Source organism: Elgaria multicarinata, chromosome 8 (genome assembly GCF_023053635.1).
Source record: "Elgaria multicarinata webbii isolate HBS135686 ecotype San Diego chromosome 8, rElgMul1.1.pri, whole genome shotgun sequence".
In the NCBI taxonomy this organism is placed as follows: domain Eukaryota; kingdom Metazoa; phylum Chordata; class Lepidosauria; order Squamata; family Anguidae; genus Elgaria; species Elgaria multicarinata.
In genome coordinates, this window is record NC_086178.1 from 48,160,876 (window position 1) to 48,186,350 (window position 25,475).

The 25,475-nt window shown below is 39.8% G+C and overlaps 1 protein-coding gene across 1 annotated transcript in view; it reads right to left on the minus strand.

The window, feature by feature from the left end:
* Nucleotides 1–20,122, minus strand: part of UBXN7 (UBX domain protein 7) — a 36,185-nt gene extending 16,063 nt beyond the window's left edge. The window contains exons 1-5 of the mRNA XM_063132280.1: nt 19,904–20,122; nt 13,269–13,416; nt 11,803–11,870; nt 7,010–7,075; nt 3,042–3,154 (exon numbers count right to left, since the gene is read on the minus strand). Of these exons, the coding sequence (XP_062988350.1) occupies nt 3,042–3,154; nt 7,010–7,075; nt 11,803–11,870; nt 13,269–13,416; nt 19,904–19,985 (477 nt within the window). The 5' untranslated portion in view covers nt 19,986–20,122. The remainder of the gene's footprint in view (nt 1–3,041; nt 3,155–7,009; nt 7,076–11,802; nt 11,871–13,268; nt 13,417–19,903) is intronic.
* Nucleotides 20,123–25,475: the final 5,353 nt, after the last annotated feature.

Here is a 25,475-nt window from a genome sequence, read left to right on the forward strand (position 1 = left end):
TAGGTTTTGCTGCAAGTATTCACCAAAAGGGTGGATGCTTAACTTTTACTTCTACATTTTTCTCTGAACTGCAATTTACTCTTATTTTGAGTTTGGTCTGGTTCTTTCATATACATTAAACTATATTTAATATGGGTGTAAAACCCCTAAATATATAGAGACCAATATATTATTTTTTAGAAGAAATCACTGGAGGTCTAAGAAATAGCTATTATGATAAAGCAATTGCGGAACTTTAGCCTATGTCCATTGCACATTTGTGGCAGAGTCCACATTCGAATAATCACTGGGTCTAAAGAACCCATTGTGGATTCTTCCCCCGCCTCTGCATGTGCCAATCAGGTGATCATGATCTGCTTGATTACCCATTATGCAGTGCAGGTTGCTGTGTTAGCTAAACCCAGGGCGTGGTGGAGGTGGCTTCATACACACCCTACAACCGCTACTGCAAGCCATGGATTGTAGAGTGTCTATGAAGCCACTCCTGCCACAATATGTGATGGGTTTGGACGACATGGTAAACCACACTGCATCACATGTAATTATGCAAATCGTGGACACGCTGAGATCTTTTGTGCCACAATCGACCAAATCCGGTCAGAGAGAAAATTACTGGTTCCACATTTGTCCTGAATCCTCAGCTCAAAGCAAAGGGGAAGAGGGAATAAAAGCATGCTTATGGAATATGCCATTCTTTCCTTTAAAAACCTTACAGCTTGAGTCAAGGGTCTCTGTCTAAGGTCTTAAACTAAATAGAGAAGGCAAAAAAAGGACGTCAGAACATATCAAGGCATAGGAAAAAGGCAGTGTAGCTATTATCATCAACCTTTTCTAAAGCATTTTGCTGTGTACAGATAGATTTAAAATTCCTCTCAAATTTAGCCGCACAATGATCATATAAAGTAGGTTGATTGCTACTGATTTGGTCTAAAGCTACCCAGTCAGCTCATAGCTGAATAAGGATTTGAAGCTTGTTCTCCCATGCATGAATTGGCTGCCGATAAAGGATACTGGTTCCTTTTGCTTTAACAAATGTAATCTGTCAACCTGTCTAGGTGTGGAACAGGAACATAGAGGGCAAGCAGCTCTAATTCATGTCATAGAATCATAAAATTGGAATGGACAAGAGGCCATTCAGTTCAGCATGAATTTGTTTCAGTAACTTTCTATGCCTGTAGCTCCAAATAGTTAAAATATTTGTAAATGCACTCAGAATAACAATGTTAATCACAGGATTAGTATTGGAAATCTCTGCCTGGTCTTCCCAACCCCGCCCAAGGATCCCTGGATCCCTGACAGTTTTCACTAGTTGCAGCTGGTCAACCACCATGCTTTAGTCATATACAACACTGGTCAATTGAAAGTTAACTGAGCTGTGCTGTCCAAGTCAGTCTTAACCTAGAACGTCACAGTGCCTTTCTGGCCTTAAAGCTATGAATTCAAAGCTTCTCAGATGATACATTCCAATACATGAAAAAATTAGCTCATGTCAGTGGGCTACATGCTTGAGCAGTTTAATGTTAGAGAAGAGACTTATTTGAAAGTGAGACTCTTCCTGTGAGGTAAGAAAATTATTTTTCCAGTCATGGAGGAGAAACTGCATCTCATGCAAGTTCCTCTAACATTTATCATAAACAAACTAACAAAATGGTTAAAAGGGCTGCATTTCTTGGAGTCAGCAAAACCATTTCTCTCTTACTTTGTCCAAAGTGGTTCAACTGCTTAAAAGTTGAACCATGTGAACCGCCCAGAGAGCTTCGGCTATTGGGCGGTATAAAAATGTAATAAATAAATAAATAAATAAATAAAGTTTAAGACTGTAAAAGTGTTGTTAACAGGATCCTGGGAAGTTCAACATACAAATTAACTGATTGAAAAAAAGTATATGAAGTAGAGTCTCCATGGTGGGAGAATCCACTTTACTGATATCACAAGTATACATGGTGTTAAAGAAAGTAAAGGGGGGATGACTCTGTTCTAAGGATCTATAACACTAATAAGGCTACAAAACATGTTAATCTGAATGGCAGTGCCAAATACAAACATTGATTTTAAAAAGCACAGATATAAAATGAGCCTTAAGTTATTTCCATATAAAGGCAGATGCTGCACAACATAATTCTTCAAGAGCTGAACACTGATGCCCTTTTCTCGGTAACTAGAACCGTGTGTGTGTGTGTGTTTGTGTTCGTCCCATTCTGCATAATGTATCTTTGTGGTTCCTCATCAATGGGTATTATATATATATATATATATATATATAATGTTTTTGAGACAATTTAGTTTCTTCCAAGTTTATAAAAAGCACAGCAAAGTATAAATGTCCTCTGTCCAACACAGTGCAAAGGTTCAGTTTTAAACACACTTCATTGGATGTAAATTATGCAGAAAAAAGTGATGATGCAGGGTTTATACTGAGCCAGATCATGAGCCAGTCTATCTCACTTTGACCACAGCAGTTCTTCATGGTTTCAGGCAAAGATCCTTCCCAACCCTGCCATGCAGAGATTTTTTTAAACTTCCATAGCAATGATTAAACTTGTTTTCACTTATTCATATAAGTGAAATATGTTCCCTACCATTGCTTTTAGGCCCCTCCTCAACCTTGGGCAAAACCCCACATGTCTCAAAGCAAGTAATTTTTAAAAGGATTTCCCCAACCCAGGTATACAGAAAGAGCATCTCTGTTTGCGTTCACGGCTTGCCACTGAATGGAACTAGGATATCTCCTTCCAAGTAACTGTTATATGGGTACATATTGCTTAATTACTGACAACTATTGAACACATCTTAAGGAAAATTGGAGGTAATAAAGATGGGCAGAGAAACACAGCCATAGGATGGCACTTCCTCAAAAATCACTTTTAATTGTTAAGGAGTAACCTTTGAAGTCTCAGTAATAAAAATGCAGCTAGTTGCCATCATGCCCAAACGAACTCTAAACATACTGAATTATCATTCTAAAAAATTACACACACACACATCCTCACAGCACACAGCTGTGCCCAAGCCACCACAAAACTAACTAGTTGTTGACCTACTGTTTCAAAACTTCCTTTATGCATCAGATCAATTGGAGGCCTGAAAAGATCTGCAAGGGTGGTGAGTTTCTTATCTATTGCTCCTCCATTCCTCAATTCTTGCTCCTGCCGAACTGTACAACCCAAGAAAAAAAAGGGAGTTAAAGAAAAAATTCACAACAACATGCTCAGCTGCTTTCATCATCTATAAATAAAACATATTTGTTATGTGTGCATTAACTTTTGTAAACCGCCCAGAGAGCTTCAGCTATGGGGCAGCATATACATTAAATAAATAAATAAATAAATAAATAAGGCTTGTTTTAAAATATAAACCAGCAAAAGAAGGAAGAGGGGAAAATACAAGGGCACACCCTAATATGACTAACCCCAAATATCTATTTTACTTACTTAAAATGCCTTTTTACCAAGTAGTGTCTACTGATGGCTGCTCTGTATTTATTAGTTTTAAAGCAATTGCCCAATAAAGAACTCTGTACTACATAAGTTCAGAATCTAAGTTTTACAGAAATATAACTCTTTGCTCACTTTCAAAGTCTCTCTTTTTTTATTCCCCAACCTTAAGTATCAAAGTAGTATGTTTGTGCATAACAAGTAACACTTCTGCTTATGAAGTGTCCCGTTTAAGGATGATTTCATTTCTTGATCAGTTTATAGTACTGAGAACACACACAACCATGGGGGTTCAGGCACATTACCCCTTTCCCACTGATGGTACCTTGTGGCACTCCCTGAGCAATTGTGCCAGGGAGTGCCACAAGATACCATTTTGCCCTCAAAGTTATTCAACATTGATATGAAGCCACTGGGTGTGGTTATCGGGATATTCCATTTCTCTATTACATCTGAATTAGGAGAGACCATACAAGTTTTAACAAGTGTCAGGACATGGTGATGGGCTGGATGGGGGCCAATAAACTGAGACTGAATCCTTGTAAGAAGGAAGTCCTCTAGGTGAGTTTGTGTGTTATGAATTGTGTTGCGCTCCCTGTAAAGGAGCAGGTATGTAGTCTGGGGGTGCTCACATCACTATCACCGTCACTGGAGACCCAAATGACTGGAGTGCCAAAGAGTGCTTTCTACCAATATTGTCTGGTGTGCCAGCTATGGCCATTCCTGGACATGGATAGATTAGCCACAGTAACCCATGCATGGGGAACCTCACATCTCAACTACTGCAATGTGCTCTATGTGGGGCTGTCCTTAGGCACAATCTGGAAGCTGCAGCTACTGCAATATGCAGTGGTACAGATGTGGTGTGATGTACCTAGCTGCTGCAATGTAACACCATGTTTGAAAACTGCACTGGCTGCCAATTTGCTACCTGACTAAGTCTAAGACTTTGGTGTTAAACTATAAGGCTCTAAACAACTTGAAATCCAGCTGCCTCAAAGAACGCCTTCTCCCATATAGATCTGCCCAGATCATTATCAGAGGCCCTCCTGGTTGTGCCACATCTAGCAGATGTCCATCTGGTGACAACCAGGGCCTTTTCCATGGTGGTGCCCACTCTACTGAATACCCTTCCTGCAGAAATAAAATATGCCCTGACTCTGTTGCAGTATAGGTGCACGTTGAAAACTTTCTGTATTGGCTAATGGCAGCTCGTCTTCTTCTTTTCCCCTTTCAGTAGGGGTTCTGCAAGGCTCGGTGCTTGGCCCATTGTTTTCTTTATACATGTTGTCCTTGGGTAATCTTATTCAGTCTCATGGCCTCCAATATCATCTGTATGCCGATGATACACAATTATATCTTTCATCTCTGGAACTTTCTCCTGATGTTCATGATCGTATTTTGGCATGTCTTTCAGATATCTCAGCTTGGTTGCTTCATCGTCGTTTGAAACTTAATATGGCAAAGACTGAATTGCTTGTTTTTCCTCCTAAACCTTCTCCTCATCTCTCATTCTCTCTTACTGTCAATGATGTTACACTTACTCCAGTCAAGGAAGCTCGTAGTCTTGGCTTTCTATTTGATTCCTCACTCTCCTTTATTCCTCATATTGAGGCAGTAGCTAAATCCTGTCGTTTTTTCCTGTATAATATTGCCAGGATTCGATCATTTTTGTCTGTCTCTTCTGCCAAGACTCTTGTTCATGCATTGGTTATTTCTCGGTTGGACTACTGCAACCTTCTTCTCACATCAGTTCGTTGGTTTCTGTTCACCACTCTGCTGCTAAGATCATCTTCTTGGCTTGCTGCTCTGACCATGTTACTCCACTTCTGAAATCTCTTCATTGGCTTCCAATTCACCTCAGAATCCAATATAAACTTCTCCTGTTAACCTTCAAAGCTTTTCACTGTCTAGCTCCTTCCTATCTTTCCTCTCTCATCTCACACTATCCCCCGCTCGTGCTCTTTGCTCTAATGTCATGTTTCTCACCTGCCCAAGGGTCTCTACTTCCCTTGCTCGGCTTCATCCATTTTCTTCCGCTGCCCCTTATGCCTGAACGCTCTTCCAGAACATTTGCGAACTACAAGTTCAATCGCAGCTTTTAAAGCTCAGCTAAAAACTTTTCTTTTTTCTAAAGCTTTTAAAACTTGATTTTGATCTGACTTTTATACTGTTAGTTTTACTCTACCCTGTGCCTGTTTGGTGCATTCTCTTCCCCTTCTTATTGTTTTATTATGATTTTATTAGAATGTAAGCCTATGCGGCAGGGTTTTGCTATTTTATTGTTTTACTCTGTACAGTACCATGTACACTGATGGTGCTATATAAATAAACAATAATAATAATTCTGTATCTATCATGCTTGTCATGATTTTATAAGGCCTCTTGTTTTGTTATATAGATGTATATTGTTTTAAGCCATAATGCATATTTATATTGTAGTTTTATTGTTGTACACTTTCTGGATATGTTTTATTGTTGTACACTTTCTGGACAGGCAATATAGAAATAATAATAATAACAACAACAACAACGACTGAAAAGCACAATAAAGCATTTTTGAGTGATGAGGAAAAAGAATTATTTGAACAGTAAATTAAAATGCAGGCTGCACATATCAGCTGTTCATTACATCAGACCTCATAATTCAAATAAAATTACTGTAATTTGAAAAAATTGCCTCTAAGTGAACTAATTTAACAATAAGCCAAAGAACTGAATTAACAGAATCCTGACAACTGCAACATTAAAGTCTGCGCAACTCAAAACTAATAGAAGTGTAAAATCCCACACAGCTTCCTCCCAAAGTTTGTAACTGATCTTTTGGCCAGCAGCATTTTCTTCTTTATTTACGCATATATCAATTATGAATGCAAGCTTTGTTATGACAAAATACTGTTATAATAGGAATGTTTCATTTCTTTGTGGTATAAAAGCAGAAAAGTATAAAACACACACACACACAAATGTGTTAATTTAACATTTTCTCTTGTCCATGACAAAATTCAATTTATGTATTTTGCATATGTTACAAAATATAATCATTGTGCAACATATGTGGTGGCACCGATCCAAGCTGAGTATAAGGACTAGCAAATTTTAGTTTGGCTTATTAGCTTGTGAAGATATTGGAGAAAGAAGGGACTCAGGGCTCACGTCATTTCTTGCTTTCTGAAGTTGGGAGGAGCTGTCACCACTGAAAAAAGGGTATGTACAGTCCCAATTTAATAAATTATATTGCAAATGAAAGTCAATTGTTATAATTAACTGAGTCTCAAGCACCAATCCTACTTGATAAAAGCTACAACATACTTGCCACCTTTTACTTTAAAATTACAGCCCCCTGGAAAGCGGTGCCAAGCATATATGGCAACATAGAGCCATGAACACATGTGGAGCTAGCAATGGGATTTTAGTGGCTGGGTAATGCAACCTATATCAATATGCAGCTGCTGGATGGGTTCTACAACTTAGCCAGTACCACAAGCTCTACGGGGTCCAGATTGTTATCTCTCTATATAGTCGATGAACAAAGGGAAAAGGGTTTGTGAAGATAATGATCCACAGATACCTACTAGTTTCTGTTTGGAAATCCCGAAAACCATCAAATATTGAACGAGCGGGTCTGCGTCTTTTTGGAGCTTAAAAAGAACAGAATTACATGGATTAGTCAGAAGAAACCTTTTAATGTAACTGCACTGTGGATTTGTAGTAGGAAAGGCTGAAGCTTCAAGGCAGTTTTGTATTCAGATGTGACTTGCTCACCTTAGAGTGTCAATCACACATTATGCTAAATCGTTGTACATATGTTCTATGTTTCTAATCCTTAGATGTTTATAAATGTTGATGCATATTTACTTTATATTTATAGGCTGCTTTTCTACCTCAAGGCTTGCAAAGTGGTTTATGGACTAAAAACAAGTAAAAGACAATAAAACTTCATAAAGACTGATCTATTCCGGCAGGCCTATCCAGTGACATTTTAGAATGTTTTTAGGATGTTTTAATCATGTATGGTTAAGTTTTTAATCAGTTTTAATGTGTATTTTATATCATGTTTTTATACTGTTTGCTTGGTACTTTGAATGGTTTTAGTTTTTGTGAATCACCCAGGAAGCTTCGGCTATTGGGAGGTATAAAAATGCAATAAATAAATAAATAAATAAATTAAAAATAAAAGTGAGAAACCTGCAGAAGCAAAACCTATCAACAAAACAGAATACAGTAGTAAAAACCAATAAACAGCCAGGCAGTAAAAATCATTCAAAGCTGAAGGCCTGGCAGAATAAAACAGTATTTGCAGCATAAGGAGAAGTCTATAATGTGGGAGCCATGGACCTCTATGGCAGGGGTGGGGAAAGGCTGGCCCCCAAGCCAAATATGGCCCACAACACATCCCCATTTAGCTCATGGTCTCCCCTCCTCTGCCCCTGCACTGCCATTTTGTCATGGGGGGTGGGGGCTTCAGTAATTTTCAGCTCTCTCAAGAGGGCCCTGTGGATAGAAATTTTGAGAATCCCTGCTAAAATGCAAAGTCTAACTGTAGGCAAATGTGGGAATTCACAGCACTCTTTTTTGCATCCATAAACTGTGTTAAAAGTGGCAGAAAACAGTTTGTAGGATATTTAGACCAGATCTAATGGCAATTCAATTGCCTCAGATGATTCACTGGTATTGGTAATATTTAACATTACTGGCTATCCTATTTCAAGGAAACAGCATGCATTAACAAGATTGTAAGCACACATACACACAAAGAGATTGTACTGTAGTTAGCTACTTCAGATACTTTATAAATAAAAATAGTCTTGTGGCACGTTAAACCCTAACAAATTTATTAGGGCATAAGCTTTTGTAGGCTAGTGTCCCCTTGCTTTTCAGCAACAGATTAAGGGCAGTAACCATAAATGTCATTCCATTAATGCAAATTACGCTGCGCTAGTGCAAGAGAATACTAACATAATGCCAGTAGTCTTAGCTTGTATTTTCTGCCACAGCGAACAATATTGGTGTTGCACTAGAGGTCCCTCACACTAGTGCAATGTCATTTGCATTAGCGGAATGACACCACTGAGAGATTTTATTATATTCAACAATATATAAATGCCACAAATAAATAAATTGTTGGGTACTGTCCAAACACTGTTACCCGCCTGAAATTTAAAGAAACATTACTACAACAAATTGGTTTAGGGCACTCACATTTCACCTGTAAAATTGAGGCGCATCTTTATGTAAACCATTGTCATGAGCCAGTCACCTCCCCCCATGTCATCCTCTGGTGATTTTTCTACTGTTGTGTAAGCAGCTTCATGAATCTCCAGGGACCAGTCACCAGATCTCATGTTATCTTATTACTCCAATGACACTCTTCAGCATGTAACTTCTAATTCTTATCATGTGGCTTCTAGTCACCAAACCAAACTGGCCTCCAGAAATGGCATTTCTCAATATATCCCAAAGCAGCAGCTTTTGCCTAAAGAGTTAGCTAATAGATCCTCATCACCACCTCACCCTTTTTTTTAGGAATAAAACAACTGTTTCCCATTAGTTTACCAACATAATAATGACAATATATGAAAACAGAACCTTGGAAACTGTAAACAGTAGTTGAAATAAAGTCATGAAATTAATTTTCAAAACAATTGTGTGCTTTAGTTTGTAAATACTCTCAATAACAAAATATTCAACTGTACACATCCCACAACTACTACTTCTGGATAAGTACATGCTGCAGCAGTATAAATAATTCTTTGTATCATAGAATCATAGAATAGCAGAGTTGGAAGGGGCCTACAAGGCCATTGAGTCCAACCCCCTGCTCAATGCAGGAATCCACCCTAAAGCATCCCTGACAGATGGTTGTCCAGCTGCCTCTTGAATGCCTCTAGTGTGGGAGAGCCCACAACCTCCCTAGGTAACTGATTCCACCGTCGCACTGCTCTAACAGTCAGGAAGTTTTTCCTGATGTCCAGCTGGAATCTGGCTTCCTTTAACTTGAGCCCGTTATTCCGTGTCCTGCACTCTGGGAGGATCGAGAAGAGATCCTGGCCCTCCTCTGTGTGACAATCTTTTAAGTATTTGAAGAGTGCTATCATGTCTCCCCTCAATCTTCACTTCTCCAGGCTAAACATGCCTAGTTCTTTCAGTCTCTCTTCATAGGGCTTTGTTTCTAGACCTCTGATCATCCTGGTTGCCCTCTTCTGAACACGCTCCAGCTTGTCTGCATCCTTCTTGAATTGTGGAGCCCAGAACTGGACACAATACTCTAGATGTGGCCTAACCAGGGCCGAATAGAGAGGAACCAGTACCTCACGTGATTTGTACATAGATGGTGCTATATAAATAAATAATAATAATAATAATTTGGAAGCTATACTTCTATTAATGCAGCCCAAAATAGCATTTGCCTTTCTTGCAGCCATATCACACTGTTGGCTCATATTCAGCTTGCGATCTACAACAATTCCAAGATCTTTCTCGTTTGTAGTATTGCTGAGCCAAGTGTCCCCCATCTTGTAACTGTGCATTTGGTTTCTATTCCCTAAATGTAGAACTTGGCATTTATCCCTATTAAATTTCATTCTGTTGTTTTCAGCCCAGCACTCCAGCCTATCAAGATCACTCTGAAGTTTGTTTCTGTCTTCCAGGGTATTAGCTATCCCACCCAATTTTGTGTCATCTGCAAATTTGATCAGTGTTCCCTGCACCTCCTCGTCCAAATCATTAATAAAAATGTTGAAGAGCACTGGGCCCAGGACTGAGCCCTGCGGCACCCCACTCATTGCCTCTCCCCAGTTTGAGAAGGTTCCATTGATAAGTACTCTTTGAGTCCGATTCTGTAGCCAACTGTGAATCCACCTAATAGTTGTTCCATCTAGCCCACTTTTAGCTAGTTTGTTAATCAGAATGTCATGTGGTACTTTGTCAAAAGCTTTGCTGAAGTCAAGATATATGACGTCCACAGCATTCCCACAGTCCACAAGGGAGGTTATCCTATCAAAAAATGAGATCAAATTAGACTGACAGGATTTGTTCCTGACAAATCCATGTTGGCTTCTAGTAATCACTGCATTGATTTCAAGGTGTTTACAGATTGACTTCTTTATAATCTGCTCCAGAATTTTCCCAGGGATGGATGTCAGACTGACTGGTCTGTAGTTCCCAGGTTCCTCCTTTTTGCCCTTTTTGAAGATAGGGACAACGTTAGCCCTCCTCCAGTCGTCCGGCACCTCACCCGTCTTCCATGATTTTGCAAAGATAATAGACAAAGGTTCTGAGAGTTCTTCCGCTAGCTTCTTCATTACTCTAGGATGCAGTTCATCGGGCCCTGGAGATTTAAACTCATTCAAGGAAATTAGGTGTTCTTTGACCATTTGTTTATCAATCTCAAACTGCAATCCTGCCCCCTCAACTTCTGCTTCACTTTTTCCAGGGGGGTCATAGACCCGCTTTTGGGAGAAGACCGAGGCAAAGTAGGAATTGAGCACTTCAGCCTTTTCTTTGTCGTCTGTTATCAATTTGCCATCCTCGTTAAGCAGTTGAACCACCATTTCTTTCCTCTGTCTTTTACTACTCACGTATCTGAAGAAAGCCTTTTTATTGTTTTTTCGCATCCCTCACTAATCTCAGCTCATTCACAGCTTTAGCCTTCCTGACGCCATTTCGGCACTTCTGCGCCACTTGTCTGTACTCTTCTTTTGTAGCCTGGCCTTCCTTCCACTTCCTATATGTATCCCTTTTGGTTTTCAGGTCATCTCTAAGCTTTTTGTGGAGCCACATTGGTTTCCTCTGTTGTCTTCTATCTTTTCTCCTTGTTGGAATTGTTTGTAACTGTGCCTTTAAAATTTCATTTTTTAAATACTCCCACCCATCCTGCACTCCTTTTCTTATTAGGCTCCCTTGCCACCGGACCTTACTTATTATAGTTCTGAGTTTATTTATGCAGCACTTCAGATAGACTACCTTACTAGGAATTGACCTAGAAGCACTCTGCCCTTAGCTCCCCATCTAGAAAATGGGAATAATAGCTGCAATACATTTTATAGAGTATATGAGATACCATATTCTCAGGAGAGATAATTAAATATGAAAGATTGTACTTTTATGCATAATTAGTACTGTTGGGAATATAGCTGTGGTATAAGTACTTCAATATTGCAAGATGACATGTTACAACAATAAAGAAGGGCCATGGCTAATGGCAACGGAGACCAGGAGGCAGTCTGGCAAAGTTATTTCTTAGTGGCTCTGTTCAGAAGACACCTTAAACCATGGTGGTTAAGGCTTTTTTGTTTAAGGTGTCTTCTGAACAGAGCCAGTTACTGCCAACTTTGGAGGGGTAAATATTAAAATGAAGCTCACTTACCACCAAATAAGGGCTCAGGTTCTACCAGAATTTCTTGCTTTTGAGGAATAGGTGCTCTTACTTCCTCTCTATAAAGAGTAAAACATATAAATGTTTAATCATAACCGCAAGTGCACTAAATGCCAAAGACAAAGGAACAGACCAGTATTGTTGCCATTTTCATAATCCATCTAGTCAAAAGCTATAACCCAGTTCAGACAATACAGCATTTCATATACTAACCATGTGGTACAAAGTTTTAATTGTACTGTAGGAATGAATATATGCCTGGTAGGTATCAAAGTACAGAATTCTTTAGCACACATAAAGGCAAACTAAAGCTTATAGAACAGAAAGAGTGATAGGACGGGCTATATTCCTTAAACCAATCTCTGCACAGCCATCCCCATAATGCTTGGGGTGTGAGTCCTGGACAGGGTGGTCCAAAATCAAGTAAAAATGAGCAAATTGAACTCCAATGATATTTATACATTTCAGCTTACATATTAAGGAATTAGTGATCACAAGAAGTTCAGAAACTCTGGACTTCTTGCAACTGTGTCTACTTAGCAGAGTACAATTATGAGAGCATTGTAAAATTCCCCCACATTACTCAAGCCTTACTAGCATATTTATTTATATCCCACCTTTATTTATAGAAGTTCAAAGTGATTCAAGGAATATAATAAAACAGGAAACTGCCATGATAGCAAGAAAACCAATTATTCCAAATAGATATAGGCACTAGAACAACCAGGTTTTTAAACAATCGAAATATTCAAGGAGTAGAAGTTTCAATGTTAGTCAGTACTTCACCTTCCAAGTCAGGCAAACAGATGAAGTTAACAAGCAATTTGCTCAAGGTAAAATAATATGACGTGGGATTTCCAGATGTTGGACTGCAACTTCCATCAGCCTTCCATTGCCAATGGTGAGGGATAAAGGGAGTTACAGTCCAACAACATCTGGAGGGTCACATGTTTCCCCATCTCTAGAATCGCAGCTCTTGTATCCAAGAAACTGCCAACACTTGTAGTTATGTGGTATAAATGCTCAGAGCTGTTACATAGAAGGGGAGGAGAAATGTGACGAAGTTCTGCTTACGATAGCAAAAATGGGGAAAGTGTGAATGCATTCAAAGGTTTGGTTGCACCTAGTCTGTAACCTTTTCCCCCCTCTTGGCATTCAATGCCACACTTATATTTAAAACATTTGCATTCACTGTAATAAAGATAAAGAATCTCTAGCAAGATATAGAGGGAAACGGTTAAAGATAACAGGAAATGCAGTACTGTATGAATTTCATCTTGCCTGCACTTCTTTGAAATGTGCAAAACAGCTAAACCATTAGACTCCTAGACCAATAGTAAAATAGAAGCAGTTTAGTAAGAGAAACTAAGAATTCTGTAGTAATACATATTAATATCTATCATTTCTGAGTTTCAAAGCTGATTATTCATCCTATGGATATTCAAAAAGCTACATACTCTGTAGGAGGTCGGAGGTTTGATACACTTGCAGAACTAGTGCTGGGTTCTTCAGCTATCCCTCCACCATCGAGGAACATAGTGACGGCCATTTCCAGATTACTGTTGCATGCTTCAAGCATATGCTTGCCTACACTTTCACTGGCTCCTGTGATACAAGGAAAAACAAAAGCAGTTCTCAAACACAGCTTAAAAAGAACGATAGATATAACTTAGAAAAGCAATGTATTTATGTTTATTTTGCATTTTATAGTTTTCAAAAAGCAACAGCCTGAACATATCAGTGAGTCAGGGTAAGATTGCCCTTCCCTCCTCTGTACTGTAATCAGAAATGTGAGAATCAGAACACATAAATCCTATGGATGACAAGTAGCATTGCAATACACTTCCTGTCCCTCATTGTAGCATGAAATGCCTACAGTCACATGGGGCTATAGCCAATCCTCCACAAATCCTGTCACCAGGTTGCCAGAGCCACCGTTATCCTGGCACTCTCTCCTAGTCCTATCCTGATCAGGATGCGTAACAGTGCGTACAAACACGTACACAGTGCATACACACACATACACATTCTCCATGAATTACAGAGAACTCAGAAAGTTCCTTTATACTGTGCTGAGGTTTGGAGCTTCTGCCTATGCCAAAGATTAACACAACATTTCAGCTCGTGTGTCAGCTGAAAATGAATGTGACACAGGCTTTATATTTATATCTACATAGTCTTTCGTGAACACCTCCGTGCTATTGACTATGCATGATGAGTATTTAAATATGGTCAAATTCATCTAATTAAGAAATCATAAACCTCATCAAACAGAACTAACTTTGTGTACTTTTCTTAACATAAGTCTCAATGGACATGGGATAATGAATGGACAGGTTTATACCTCCCAACGGAAAACTCTTCCCAGAAGATTCTTTCCCTGACAGGCTGAGGACAGATGCAATATTTTCTCAATAAGCAGTAACATATATTTGCCTTAATCTTTGATATATGTTTCCTAATGCTGAATGCAAGCTCACTGTTATTCACTGAAGTTTCTCCTAGCTATGACTCTACTTCCATCAGTTGTGTTCTGACAACTTGATAGTCAACAGTGAGGTAATAATAAACTTGACTGTTGTTAATTTGTGGAGTACTCCCCACACAACATAATAATCAACCATGGTGTACATTCGGATCAGTGTTGACTATTAGTCCACGCTGAGTTGACTCACTCATCCCCCTCCCTCTCTCCCCCACTCCTGCTAGTATCCCATCAGCCACTGCTGCTGAAAATCTATCCTGCCAGATAGACTAGTGGCAGCTGCTGCTTTGACCGCCCTTGCCTTGCGACACTATGGCTGTTGAAATAACCAACGGTAGCAGAGAAAATAACCAATGGTGCCCTCCACAGAATATGATAACCACGAGTGGTTCGAACAGCCAACTCTGCACAGCATTGGTTATTTTGGCCAAATAATCAACCGTTGGTTAAAAAGCTCCCTCCACACAAAACAATAACCCATGGTGGGTTAAATAACCAAACATCAACTATTTAAACCACCTTTGGTTATTGTGTTGTCTGAATCCAGTCATTATGAAATTTTGCAACTTTCTACTTTCATTATTAAATTTTTCATCTTTAGTAAACATTTCATTAATATGTAGTATTGTTTTCTGCCGATTGGTTGATATTAACTATGATATGACATGAGATCAATAACTGGCCAGGAACAAAATGCCAGCCGCATGCCTTTATGAAACTAGGAAAGCCCTGAAGTGAAAGATTTCAAGATCAATTGATCAATATTTCTGATGGTAGCAGTATATAACTCATAATCTCTATGCCAAGAACCCTTGAGGTCTGTAGCTGAAATTGTACCAATGAGATCTGACATACTTTAAGGTATCAAATGCAAAATGTGACATTTAAAAACCCTTCATTCTCCAAGTTTGTCATTATAAGGAGATATGGGCATTTGCAGGGTTTAAAAGCAGACATCAAGAAAAAAGGAAATGAAGAAAAAGGGGTGAGGAAAGAACAGACTGAAAGTTATATAGAAGAAAGGGACAAAAATAATAGGAAGACAAACAATAAAAACAGACAGTGGGCAATGCCTTTATTAGGACCAACCAAAATCCCACAAAAAGTGCAAGCTTTCAAGTTCGACAGAACTCTTCATCAGGCTAGGTGGTACAACAAGCAGAGGAAGGGTGAAGAAACCTTAATGAAATAGTGATAGGTGTTGCAGGTATCAGATCATACCTATCAATATATTTTGGGATAGAGAAGGAATAGCTGATCTCCTGTGCATCTGAAGTTATACTATAGCAATAACAAATACTTCACAAAAAGTGAATTCAGACAGACATGCATTCAATATGTGTTCACACATAATCTTATTGGGGTCAAAATAAGTTAAATATTGTGCCTCATTATATTGAGGAGACTCAAATATATATATTTAAATTAATGGTTGACTGAAACTTGGAAAACTCTTCTTTAAATATGACAGCATAAAGGCATCAGATCATGGGATAACACAAGCTGTCATCTTCTCAGTTTTTGCAGCCTTTAAGTCATGCTCTCTTTTCCCCCTGTCTATAATCTTAAAAAAATAAGGACTACAGAATTAACAAAGCAGCAGGTTATAATACAAAGTGATTTGCAACTAGACAATATAATTACATTGATTTCTTTTGCCCAAAATATACATCTGAACTGTACAAAAACAAAAAGTTCAGCTACTATTTTAAAATTATTTTTAGGCCACCATTAAAGTTAGAGACATAAAGCCAATGGATGGAGTTATCAGAAAGTTTTTATTACCTCAATCCAGCCAGTGAAAGAAAATGAGTAAGGTATCTTGTATGGCCACTTAGGATTTCTAACATAATTTTTCAAAAAACATTGGCTTCCCCAGAGTAAACTTACATCGGCATTAAAGATTAAACAGCACAGACCAATTAAACTAGGGTGAGTTAACCTGGTGCAATAGAGTCTTAAAATAAAAACAACTATTGGCAACTCCTACCACATTATCAACAATCCATGTCTTATGAAACACTGGTTGCTGAAAATGCAGTGGGAGCGACCAAGGCCTTAGCTAGACCTAAGGTTTATCCCGGGATCATCCCGGGGTCGTCATTGCCTGCTCCTGGGATATCTTGTGTGTCATTTACATCAACAGGGATGACCCTGGGGCAATCACAGGATAAACCTTAGGTCTAGCTAAAGCCCAAGTTGTTTCTTGGCCGGCTTTCTTATCCTGCTGCAATAAACAACCCAGGGATGTTGTGTCTCATGGTTTATCCTTGGGTTCAAACTCTTTGAGTTTGTTCCCAAAAAAGAAGACTCAGCTGAGGTAAATTTGTCTAACACGAGACATATCAGAAGAAGTCCGTTAACGAGCGTCCTTGCTAGAAGGCGGTCAACGAGAACTGAGGGAGTAGGCGGGAACCCGTGGACATGCATAGTAGACAGTGGGGGAGGGGTTCCCGCCAAAACTACTCAGCTTTAGAAGTTCTGATTCGAGCTCAGAGCAGGCGCAGAGCCCATATGTGTGATGCACAGAGACCACGATGAAGAACCTAGAGTTGAAGCATGCACGTTGCTCATCTTTTCAACAACCCATGGTTTTTTAACCATGGTTTGTTGCAAAGCAGGCCTATGCCTCCTTTAACTGTCCCATATTTAGATATTTCCTCTTGTGGAAAGGTTCTGTAATTTAGCCACTTGTGGAAAAGCCTTTAGATATAATTTTAAAACAGGGAACAAAATTGTGTTAGATGCAAAATAATAATTGATTGAAAAGAAGAAAAATGGCACAGAAAGGGGCTTCTAAAAGCTAAAATACAATGGTTTCTATCAGGAGTATGTTTTACAGTACCAATTTAAACTCTCTATTTAATCTTTACAGTGCAATCCTATGCATATTTATTCAAAAGTAGGTCCTACTACGCTCAACCGAAATTACTTTCAGGTAAGTGTACAGGATTGCAGCCTTAGTTAGTAAATCAGAATTAAAACAAACATTACAGGAAATAAAAATAACCAAGGCATAGAGCATCTTCACCACACACAAAAAAGGCTAAAAAGACTGGGATTTTGTAGCCCGGGAAAACAGACAGCTAAGTAGTGATCTAACAGAAATTTATGAAACTATGAATGGCATGGAAAGATACTAGAGAAATTATGTTCTCTTAAAACAGCGGTTCTCAACCTGTGGGTCGGGACCCCTTTGGGGGTCGAACGACCCTTTCACAGGGGTCGCCTAAGACCATCGGAAAACACATATTTCCGATGGTCTTAGGAAACTGTATTGACTGAACTATGTCCTGTATCATCTTTTGTATTATTAAAGCTATTGTTATGTATTATTTTCATTAGCAAACCATCCCATGACAATGGATCGTGTAGAGAAGAACGAAAATAATTTTATGGTTGAGGGTCACCACAACACGAGGAACTGTATTAAAGGGTCGCGGCATTAAGAAGGTTGAGAACCACTGTCTTAAAAGCTTAGTATTCAAGGTCATTCAACAAAATGTATTGGTAATATGTTTAGTCAGGAGAGACTAAAAGTAGAAGTTCTTCACACAATGCATAACCTATGAAATTTATTACAAGATAACCAGTAAGTTTAGGTGCAAATTATGTTACCAGTAGCTACCAAATAAGCACATCTCCATGGTCAGGTTACATGTTGCTCCAGTAACATTTGGTTGTTGTTTTTATTATTTGGGTTGCTCAGTTTATTCACTTACTTCACAATCCAGCATTGGCAGCTACAAATAGATACACATGAAGCCTTATACCACTGGTCCACCTTACTCAACACTATTAATACTGACTGGCACTAGCTCTCCAGGGTTTCAAATAGGGATCTTTCCCAGCCTCGCCTGGATATGCTAGATCTTTCGTATTTAATCCACCACTGAGTTGCACCCCACTTCTGAAATCCACATGACTGGAACATCTAAATATTACTAGTGCAACACAGGCCTAAATCCAACATACCACTAATGGAAGAAATTGCTGCACTAGCAGAGGTTCACTGACTTTTCTCATTGCACCTATAAGCCTAAGATCTGCATTCGTTTCTGCAAACCTAAGATCTGCAACTAGTTCTACTTTGTAAACCTAAGATCTGCAAACCAGTTGTGCAAGTGGAACTTTAGTTGGATTCTCCCCTTGTGCATACTTCAGAACCTGGTTTCTACTAGTGCAATGATATTTGCATTAGAGAAATAACACTGTTAGATATGATCTACAAAAACCCACCAGGGGGAGTATTTTTGAAAACTATCATGCAAACAAAACAGGTTTTTATTAGCTTTTTTAAAAGATCAGATATATCCCCCACGAATTAGATATTAAGGGCTAGTAGCCATAACTAGAGCTAGATATACACTAATGTTTTATAACATTATTGAAGTGCACTGTTAACTGTTGGGGCACAATCCACATTCCATATACTGCTTCCATAGTATTATTTCCTGCTTTTTATTCCACATTTGTAATGATTTGACAAAAGGTGTAGATCTGCCCTAAGTGGAAATGTATTCAGAGGCAACAACAAGGTTGGTCATCACCACCAGGTCACTTTGCTTCTAAGCTCCTGAAGAGACTAGATCTTGCATGGAGCTGGTCAAAGACAGGATACTGGATTAGATGGACTTTGCCCTGTTCCAGCAAGACAACCTTAGGTTAGGGAATTTTCTCTTTAGTATCCAGATATGTGTACAACAGAAATACAATTTAATAAACGTCTGCTAATTATGAATAATTCAGGAATACCCTTTTCTCTATCAGAACAGTCCACAGCAAGGCTGATCACATCCTTGCCCAATGATTTGTCCTTTTAAAGTAGAGTTTTATTCTACAACAGCCTTTGCCACTGTGGTGCACTCCAGAGCTTTTCGACTTCAACTCCCATTAGCCTCAGCCAGCACGACCAATAGTCAGGAGTGCTGGGAGTTGTAGTCCAAAACATCTGAAGGGCACCAAGTTGGAGAAGGCTGCTCTACGCGTTACTTACGTCAATCACCACTCAACCTAAGACATACAGTTGCATTACAGAAAGCAAAGGAAGGTTAGGAGAGCTTTTCTCTCACAAAATTTGGAGAAAACTGTGGGTGGGGATTTCCAGAAGAGATTGATCTCGTGCCTTGGTCCCGCAGACAGCAATCGAGCCTCATGGTCAACTCCTCCTGGAGAATGTCACACTGCGGTCTCCTCAGCGCTCTCATTCTCGCTGCCTCTGTGTAATACGTGCCCATCTTATTCGCACCTCCCCACACCCACACCAAGGCCAACTCCACAAAGAAATCCCCCCTCAGGTCCTCCCATGCATCACACCTTCCCTTCTCAGGTGTCTAGCAGTCATCGCCTCAGAGCCCATTCCCTTCACAAGCATCCCATTTTCTGCAAAACACTCTCATCCAGGCTTGATTCCTCCCACCCACCTTGCTCTGCCTGCCGGAGCTCGCTCCTTTCTGTCTCCCGCCAACTCCCTCACAGACATGACTGTCTTCTCTGTCTCCCTTCCCCCAACCCCGGGCTTGTTCCCCCCCCGTCCCGTCCCCCCCCCCCCCCGGCTGAAACGGTCTGAAGCCTCCTGAGTTTATTCCGGGTTTTCGCGCGCCTCACCCGTGATGGCGATGAATTGCTGGATTAACCCCTTCAACGCTGAGGAGGCGGCGGCGGCAGCGGAGCCCCCGGGCGCCGCCATCTTGCCGCCTCTATCACCGAACAACAACACCCGCCACCTGTCGGTCCCAGTGCGCAGGCGCAGGGCCACCGCGCCCCAATTCCCTCTGCTCGCTTCCAGTTTCAATATCAAGCTTTATTGAGAGCTCGACGTGAGAGAGACAGGGAAGAGAAGGGGAAATGGCGTATGTGTCATCCTTCCTCTTCAGGTGGTATCCCAGCTTCCGAGCGGCGCCCTCTAGCGGCCGGCGGGTTTCCTCCCCTGAACTCGGCACTTGTTCGCCTTACCTTTTGGGACTCCATTGGTAACCTACGCCTGTCGCAGTTCTGGCACGCCCTGCGGGACCCATCGCTAGGAAGAGTGGATAGAAACAGTGCGGCGGAGCCCTGCCTCCCACGACCCAGGGGAAGGAGTCCTCCATGGCGCCGATGAGGCCAATATGGAGTACCAAGAACATAGAGAGCTGCCTTAAACTGAATTGGACATTGGTCCATCTAGCCCAGTACTGTCAACACTGACTGGTAGCGGCTCTCCAGGGTTTTAGGCAGTTTTTCCAGCCCTATCTGGAGATGCCGGGGAATCGATTCTGCGATCTTCTGCATGCAAAGTATCTACCACTGAGCTACAGCTTCTCCTCGAATGGACCCCCGCCCCATGCTTCAAGGAAAGCAATTCATCGGGCATTGCCACTGAAAGTAATGGGACTAAAACGGAATGCGCTAGAGTTAGGCAATGCATTGACGGCACATTTCGGAACTGGGGGTGGGGGAGAGGTCCAGGATAGAATAAGATGGGATAGGCTACCTGGTACCTTCCATAAATTTTGGATTACAATTCCCTTAAACCTCAGCAACCATGGCTAATAGTCAGAGATTATAGGAGTTCTAGTACAAAATAACTGGAAGGCACCAAGTTATCTACCCCTGGAAAAATATAGTCATCACAATTTCTTATGGCATTTTATGTACCTTAATGGTTTGACAGATCATGTATTTATCTACTTGTAATCCTTATAACAATCATGCTAAATAATTAAGTGTTATTATCCTCTATATTGCAGCAGGGTAACTGAGGGGGAGCGTAAATGACTTACCTAAGGGAAGATTTGAACCCAAGACCTTCCAATTTTATAGAATCATAGAATAGTAGAGTTGTAAGGGGCCTATAAGGCCATTGAGGCCAAACCCTTGCTCAATGCAGAAATCCACCTTAAAGCATACCTGACAGATGGTTGTCCAGCTGCCTCTTAAATGCCTCTAGTGTGGGAGAGCCCACAACCTCCCTAGGTAATTGGTTCCATTGTCATACTGCTCTAACAGGAAGTTTTTCCTGATGTCTAGCTCGAATCTGGCTTCCTGTAATTTGAGCCCATTATTTTGTGTCCTGCACTCTAGGAGGATCAAGAAGATATCCTGGCCCTCCTCATTGTGACAACCTTTCAAGTATTTGAAGAGTGTGATCATGTCTCCACTCAGTCTTCTCAAGGCTAAACATGCCCAGTTCTTTTAGTCTCTCCTCATAAGGCTTTGTTTCCAGACCCCCGATCGTGGTCGTTGCGCTCCCTGAACCTCCTCCAGCTTGTCTGCATCCTTCTTGAAGTGTGGTGCCCGGAACTCAAGATGAGGCCTAACAAGTGCCAAATAGAAGGGAACCAGTACCTCACACAATTTAGAAACTACTATTAATACATACCCAAATAGCATAGAGAAACTACTAATACATACCCAGTAATCACTCCATTGTTTTCAAGGTGCTTACAGACTGACTTATCATCTGCTCCAAAATTTTCCCAGGGATTGATGTCAGATTAACTGGTCTGTAGTTCCCATGCTCCTCCTTTTTGTCCTTTTTGAAGATAGGGACATTAGCCCTCCTCCAGCTGTCTAGCACTTCACCTGTCTTCCATGATTTTGCAATAATAGACAGTGGTTCTGAGTTCTTCTGCCAGCTCCTTTATTACTCTAGGATGCAGTTCATCGACCCTGGAGATATGAACTCGTTCAAAGAAATTAGGTGTTCCTTGACCATTTGTTTATTAATCTCAAACTGCAATCCTTCCCCTTCAGCTTGTACTTTGCTTTTGCCGGGGTGGGTGGGTCATAGACCTGCTTTAGGGAGAAGACTAACCCAAAGTAGGAACTGATCACTTCGGCCTTTTGTCATTTGTTATCAATTTGCCAACCTCATTAAGCAGTTGAACCACCATTTCTTTCCTGTTTTTTATTATGCACATATATAAAATAAAGCTTTTTTGTTGCTTTTAGTATTCATAGAATCATAGAATAGCAGAGCCACAAGGCCATCGAGTCCAACCCCCTGCTCAATGCAGGAATCCACCCTAAAGCATCCCTGACAGATGGTAGTCCAGCTGCCTCGTGAATGCCTCTAGTGTGGGAGAGCCCACCACCTCCCTAGGTAACTGATTCCATTGTCGTACTGCTCTAGCAGTCAGGAAGTTTTTCCTGATGTCCAGCTGGAATCTGGCTTCCTTTAACTTGAGCCCGTTATTCCGTGTCCTGCACTCTGGGAGGATCGAGAAGAGATCCTGGCCCTCCTGTGTGACAACCTTTTAAGTATTTGAAGTATTCCTCGCTAGCCTCAGCTTATTCTCAGCTTTAACCTTCCTGATGCCATTCCTGCACTTCTGTGCTGTCTGTACTCTTCTTTTGTAGCCTGGCCTTCCTTCCACTTCCTATATGTGTCCTTTTTGTTTTGAGGTCACCTTTAATAACAATAATTTATTTATTGCATTTTTATACCGCCCAACAGCCGAAGCTCCCTGGGCGGTTCACAACCTCTAAGTTTTTTGAGGAGCCACACTGGATTCTTCTGTTGCCTTGTATCTTTTTTCCTAGTTGGAATTGTTTGTAACAACGCCCGAGCACTTTCGCAGGGAATAAAACAGGTTATTTTACCTCCTCTAGAACTTAACTCTGATTAGTAACTGTGACTATTACAATTATTTATAACCTACCTTCACTGCAGGTGGCTGGTATCATAAGTAGCAGAGAGCAAGTTAATACTGAAGACACAAAAAAGTGGCACTTTTGTGGGAAGAATCATAACTCAATTATAAAGCACATACTTTACATACAGAAGAATCACTAGTATCTAGGCCCCAGTCAGAAGGATCAGGTGAAGTGTGACTGAAACAGGCGGGGGGGGGGAGTGAGGCTGGGGCATCTGGGATGTAATAGAATTGTTAACTGCATTATGAGATAATTGTAGATAGAAATGTTAAGCATAGAGACCTTGCCGGCCAGGCGCAGCACTGCCTCCCCCCCCCCCTAAAGTAGATGGCTGGAGTGTTAGACTTACGGGGATTTGGGGGGGAAGAGGTGGGGGGAGGGGTGGGGGGAAGGGGGGATGGTGTGGGTTAGAGTAAGGGGTTTGAAGGTTTTGTTATGGTGTTTGTGTTTTTATGTATGTGAATTTGAGTTACAGAGCACAAGGGATCGGAAGAGACATCAAAAGGGCGAATATGGATAAAAAAATAAAAGTATCAACACTCAATGTTAAAGGTTTGGGGGCAGTCATTAAAAGGAGAATAGAACAAATGTTTAATAAAGAAGGATCTGACATTATTATGATGCAAGAAACACATCAAGGGTACGAAAATGTAAATATGATAAGGACAAAGTGGTTAGCTTATTATGAAAAGTCATTGGGGACTTCAAAAAAAATGGAGTGGCCACTTTGATTTAAAAAAAAAGTGGATTTATATTAGAAACCATAAAAAAGGATGATAGTGGTAGATATCTTATGATAAAAATTAAAATTGAAGGAAAGGTATATACATTAATTAATGTTTATGCCCCAAATGAAAGACATAGAGAGTTTTTTATAAAATTATTTAAAGAAATAGAAGAATTCAAGGAGGGGTATGTTATCTTAGCTGGGGATTTTAATATGGTTATGGATAATAGATGGGACAGGTCAAACCCCACTAACGTTGAAAAGAGGAATGATATCACTATATTGAATAAATTAGTAAAAGAAAATGATTATGTGGATTCTTGGCGTCTACTTAATGGGGCCAAGCCTGGGTTTTCATATTACTCCCCAGTTCATCATACATACTCCAGGATAGATCACATATTTGTCTCAAAAGATTTTGCAACTAAGATTTGTAAAATGGAAATGGGGGTAATAAAGGTAACAGACCACGCATTGTTAAGTTTAGAATTTGCAATTAAGAAGAATTATAAAGAAGCGTACAGGTGGAAAATGAATACAAAAATATTGAAATATAATAAAGTGGTAGAAAAAATTCAGAGGGAATTGTCAGAGTCCTGGGAAATTAATGAAAAGGGAGGAACAGCTGGGTCAATCGTTTGGGACACCATGAAGGCTGTAGTAAGAGGAATCTGTATTAGAGAAATGTGTAACTTAAAAAGACAACAGCATGCAGAGCAGGAGAAGTTAGAAATAGAAATTAGGAGTTTGGAGGAAGAATATTGGCAGGGTAAAAATAAATATAAATTAATAGAAATACAAGCTAAGAAGAAACAATTAGAAAATTTAAATTTAGAGGAAGTTCAAAAAAAATTAATGTATATGAAAAGGGAGTATTTTGAAAATAGTAGTAAGAATTCTAGATTACTTGCCAGACTCACACAAAAGGAAAAAGCGAGAAATGGGATAGGAGCATTGAAGGATAATCAAGGGAATTATTGTCATACAATGAAGGATAAAATAAAAAATTTTCAGAAATTTTATCAGGAATTATATAAGGGTAAAGAAATTCAAAAAAAAGAAGTTGGAGGACTATATAGGAAGGTATATAAAGAAGGGAATAAAAATAGTACATAAAGAGCAAATGGAGAAGGTAATAACTCAAAGAGAAGTTGAAGATGTAATTGATAATTTGAAAGTGGGTAAATCACCGGGAGCAGATGGTTTAGGATCAGAATATTATAAGGTTTTTAAGGAGTTTTTAGTTCCGAAATTATTGAAACTTTATAACGCTATATTACAAGGAGAGAAGATACCAGAATCATGGGAACACTCATTGATAATATTAATTCCAAAACCAGATAAAGATTTGACTATCCCTGATTCATATAGACCTATTTCATTAATAAATCAAGATGCTAAAATTTTTTCATCTATTTTGGCGAAACGGTTAAATAAATTTATATCAGAATATATAGGAGAAGATCAATGACAAGATATACTTTTGTAAGCCGCCATGAGAGCCTTTTTTGGCTGAATGGCGGCATAAAAATCCTTAAATAAATAAATAAAATAAATGTGGATTTGTGGCGGGGAGACAGATGCATAGTTTAGTGGGAAGAGTTTTAAATGTAATACACGCGATAAAAAAATCAAAGATCAAGGCGGGAATTTTGGCATTGGATATTTTTAAGGCTTTTGATTGTGTGAGCTGGCAGGCATTAAAGATTATTTTAGATAAAATGGGATTTGGAAATAAATTTAAAACTATAATAGAACAGTTATATTCCCAAAATACAGCTGTAGTGGTGGTAAATGATGGACTCACTGATAAGA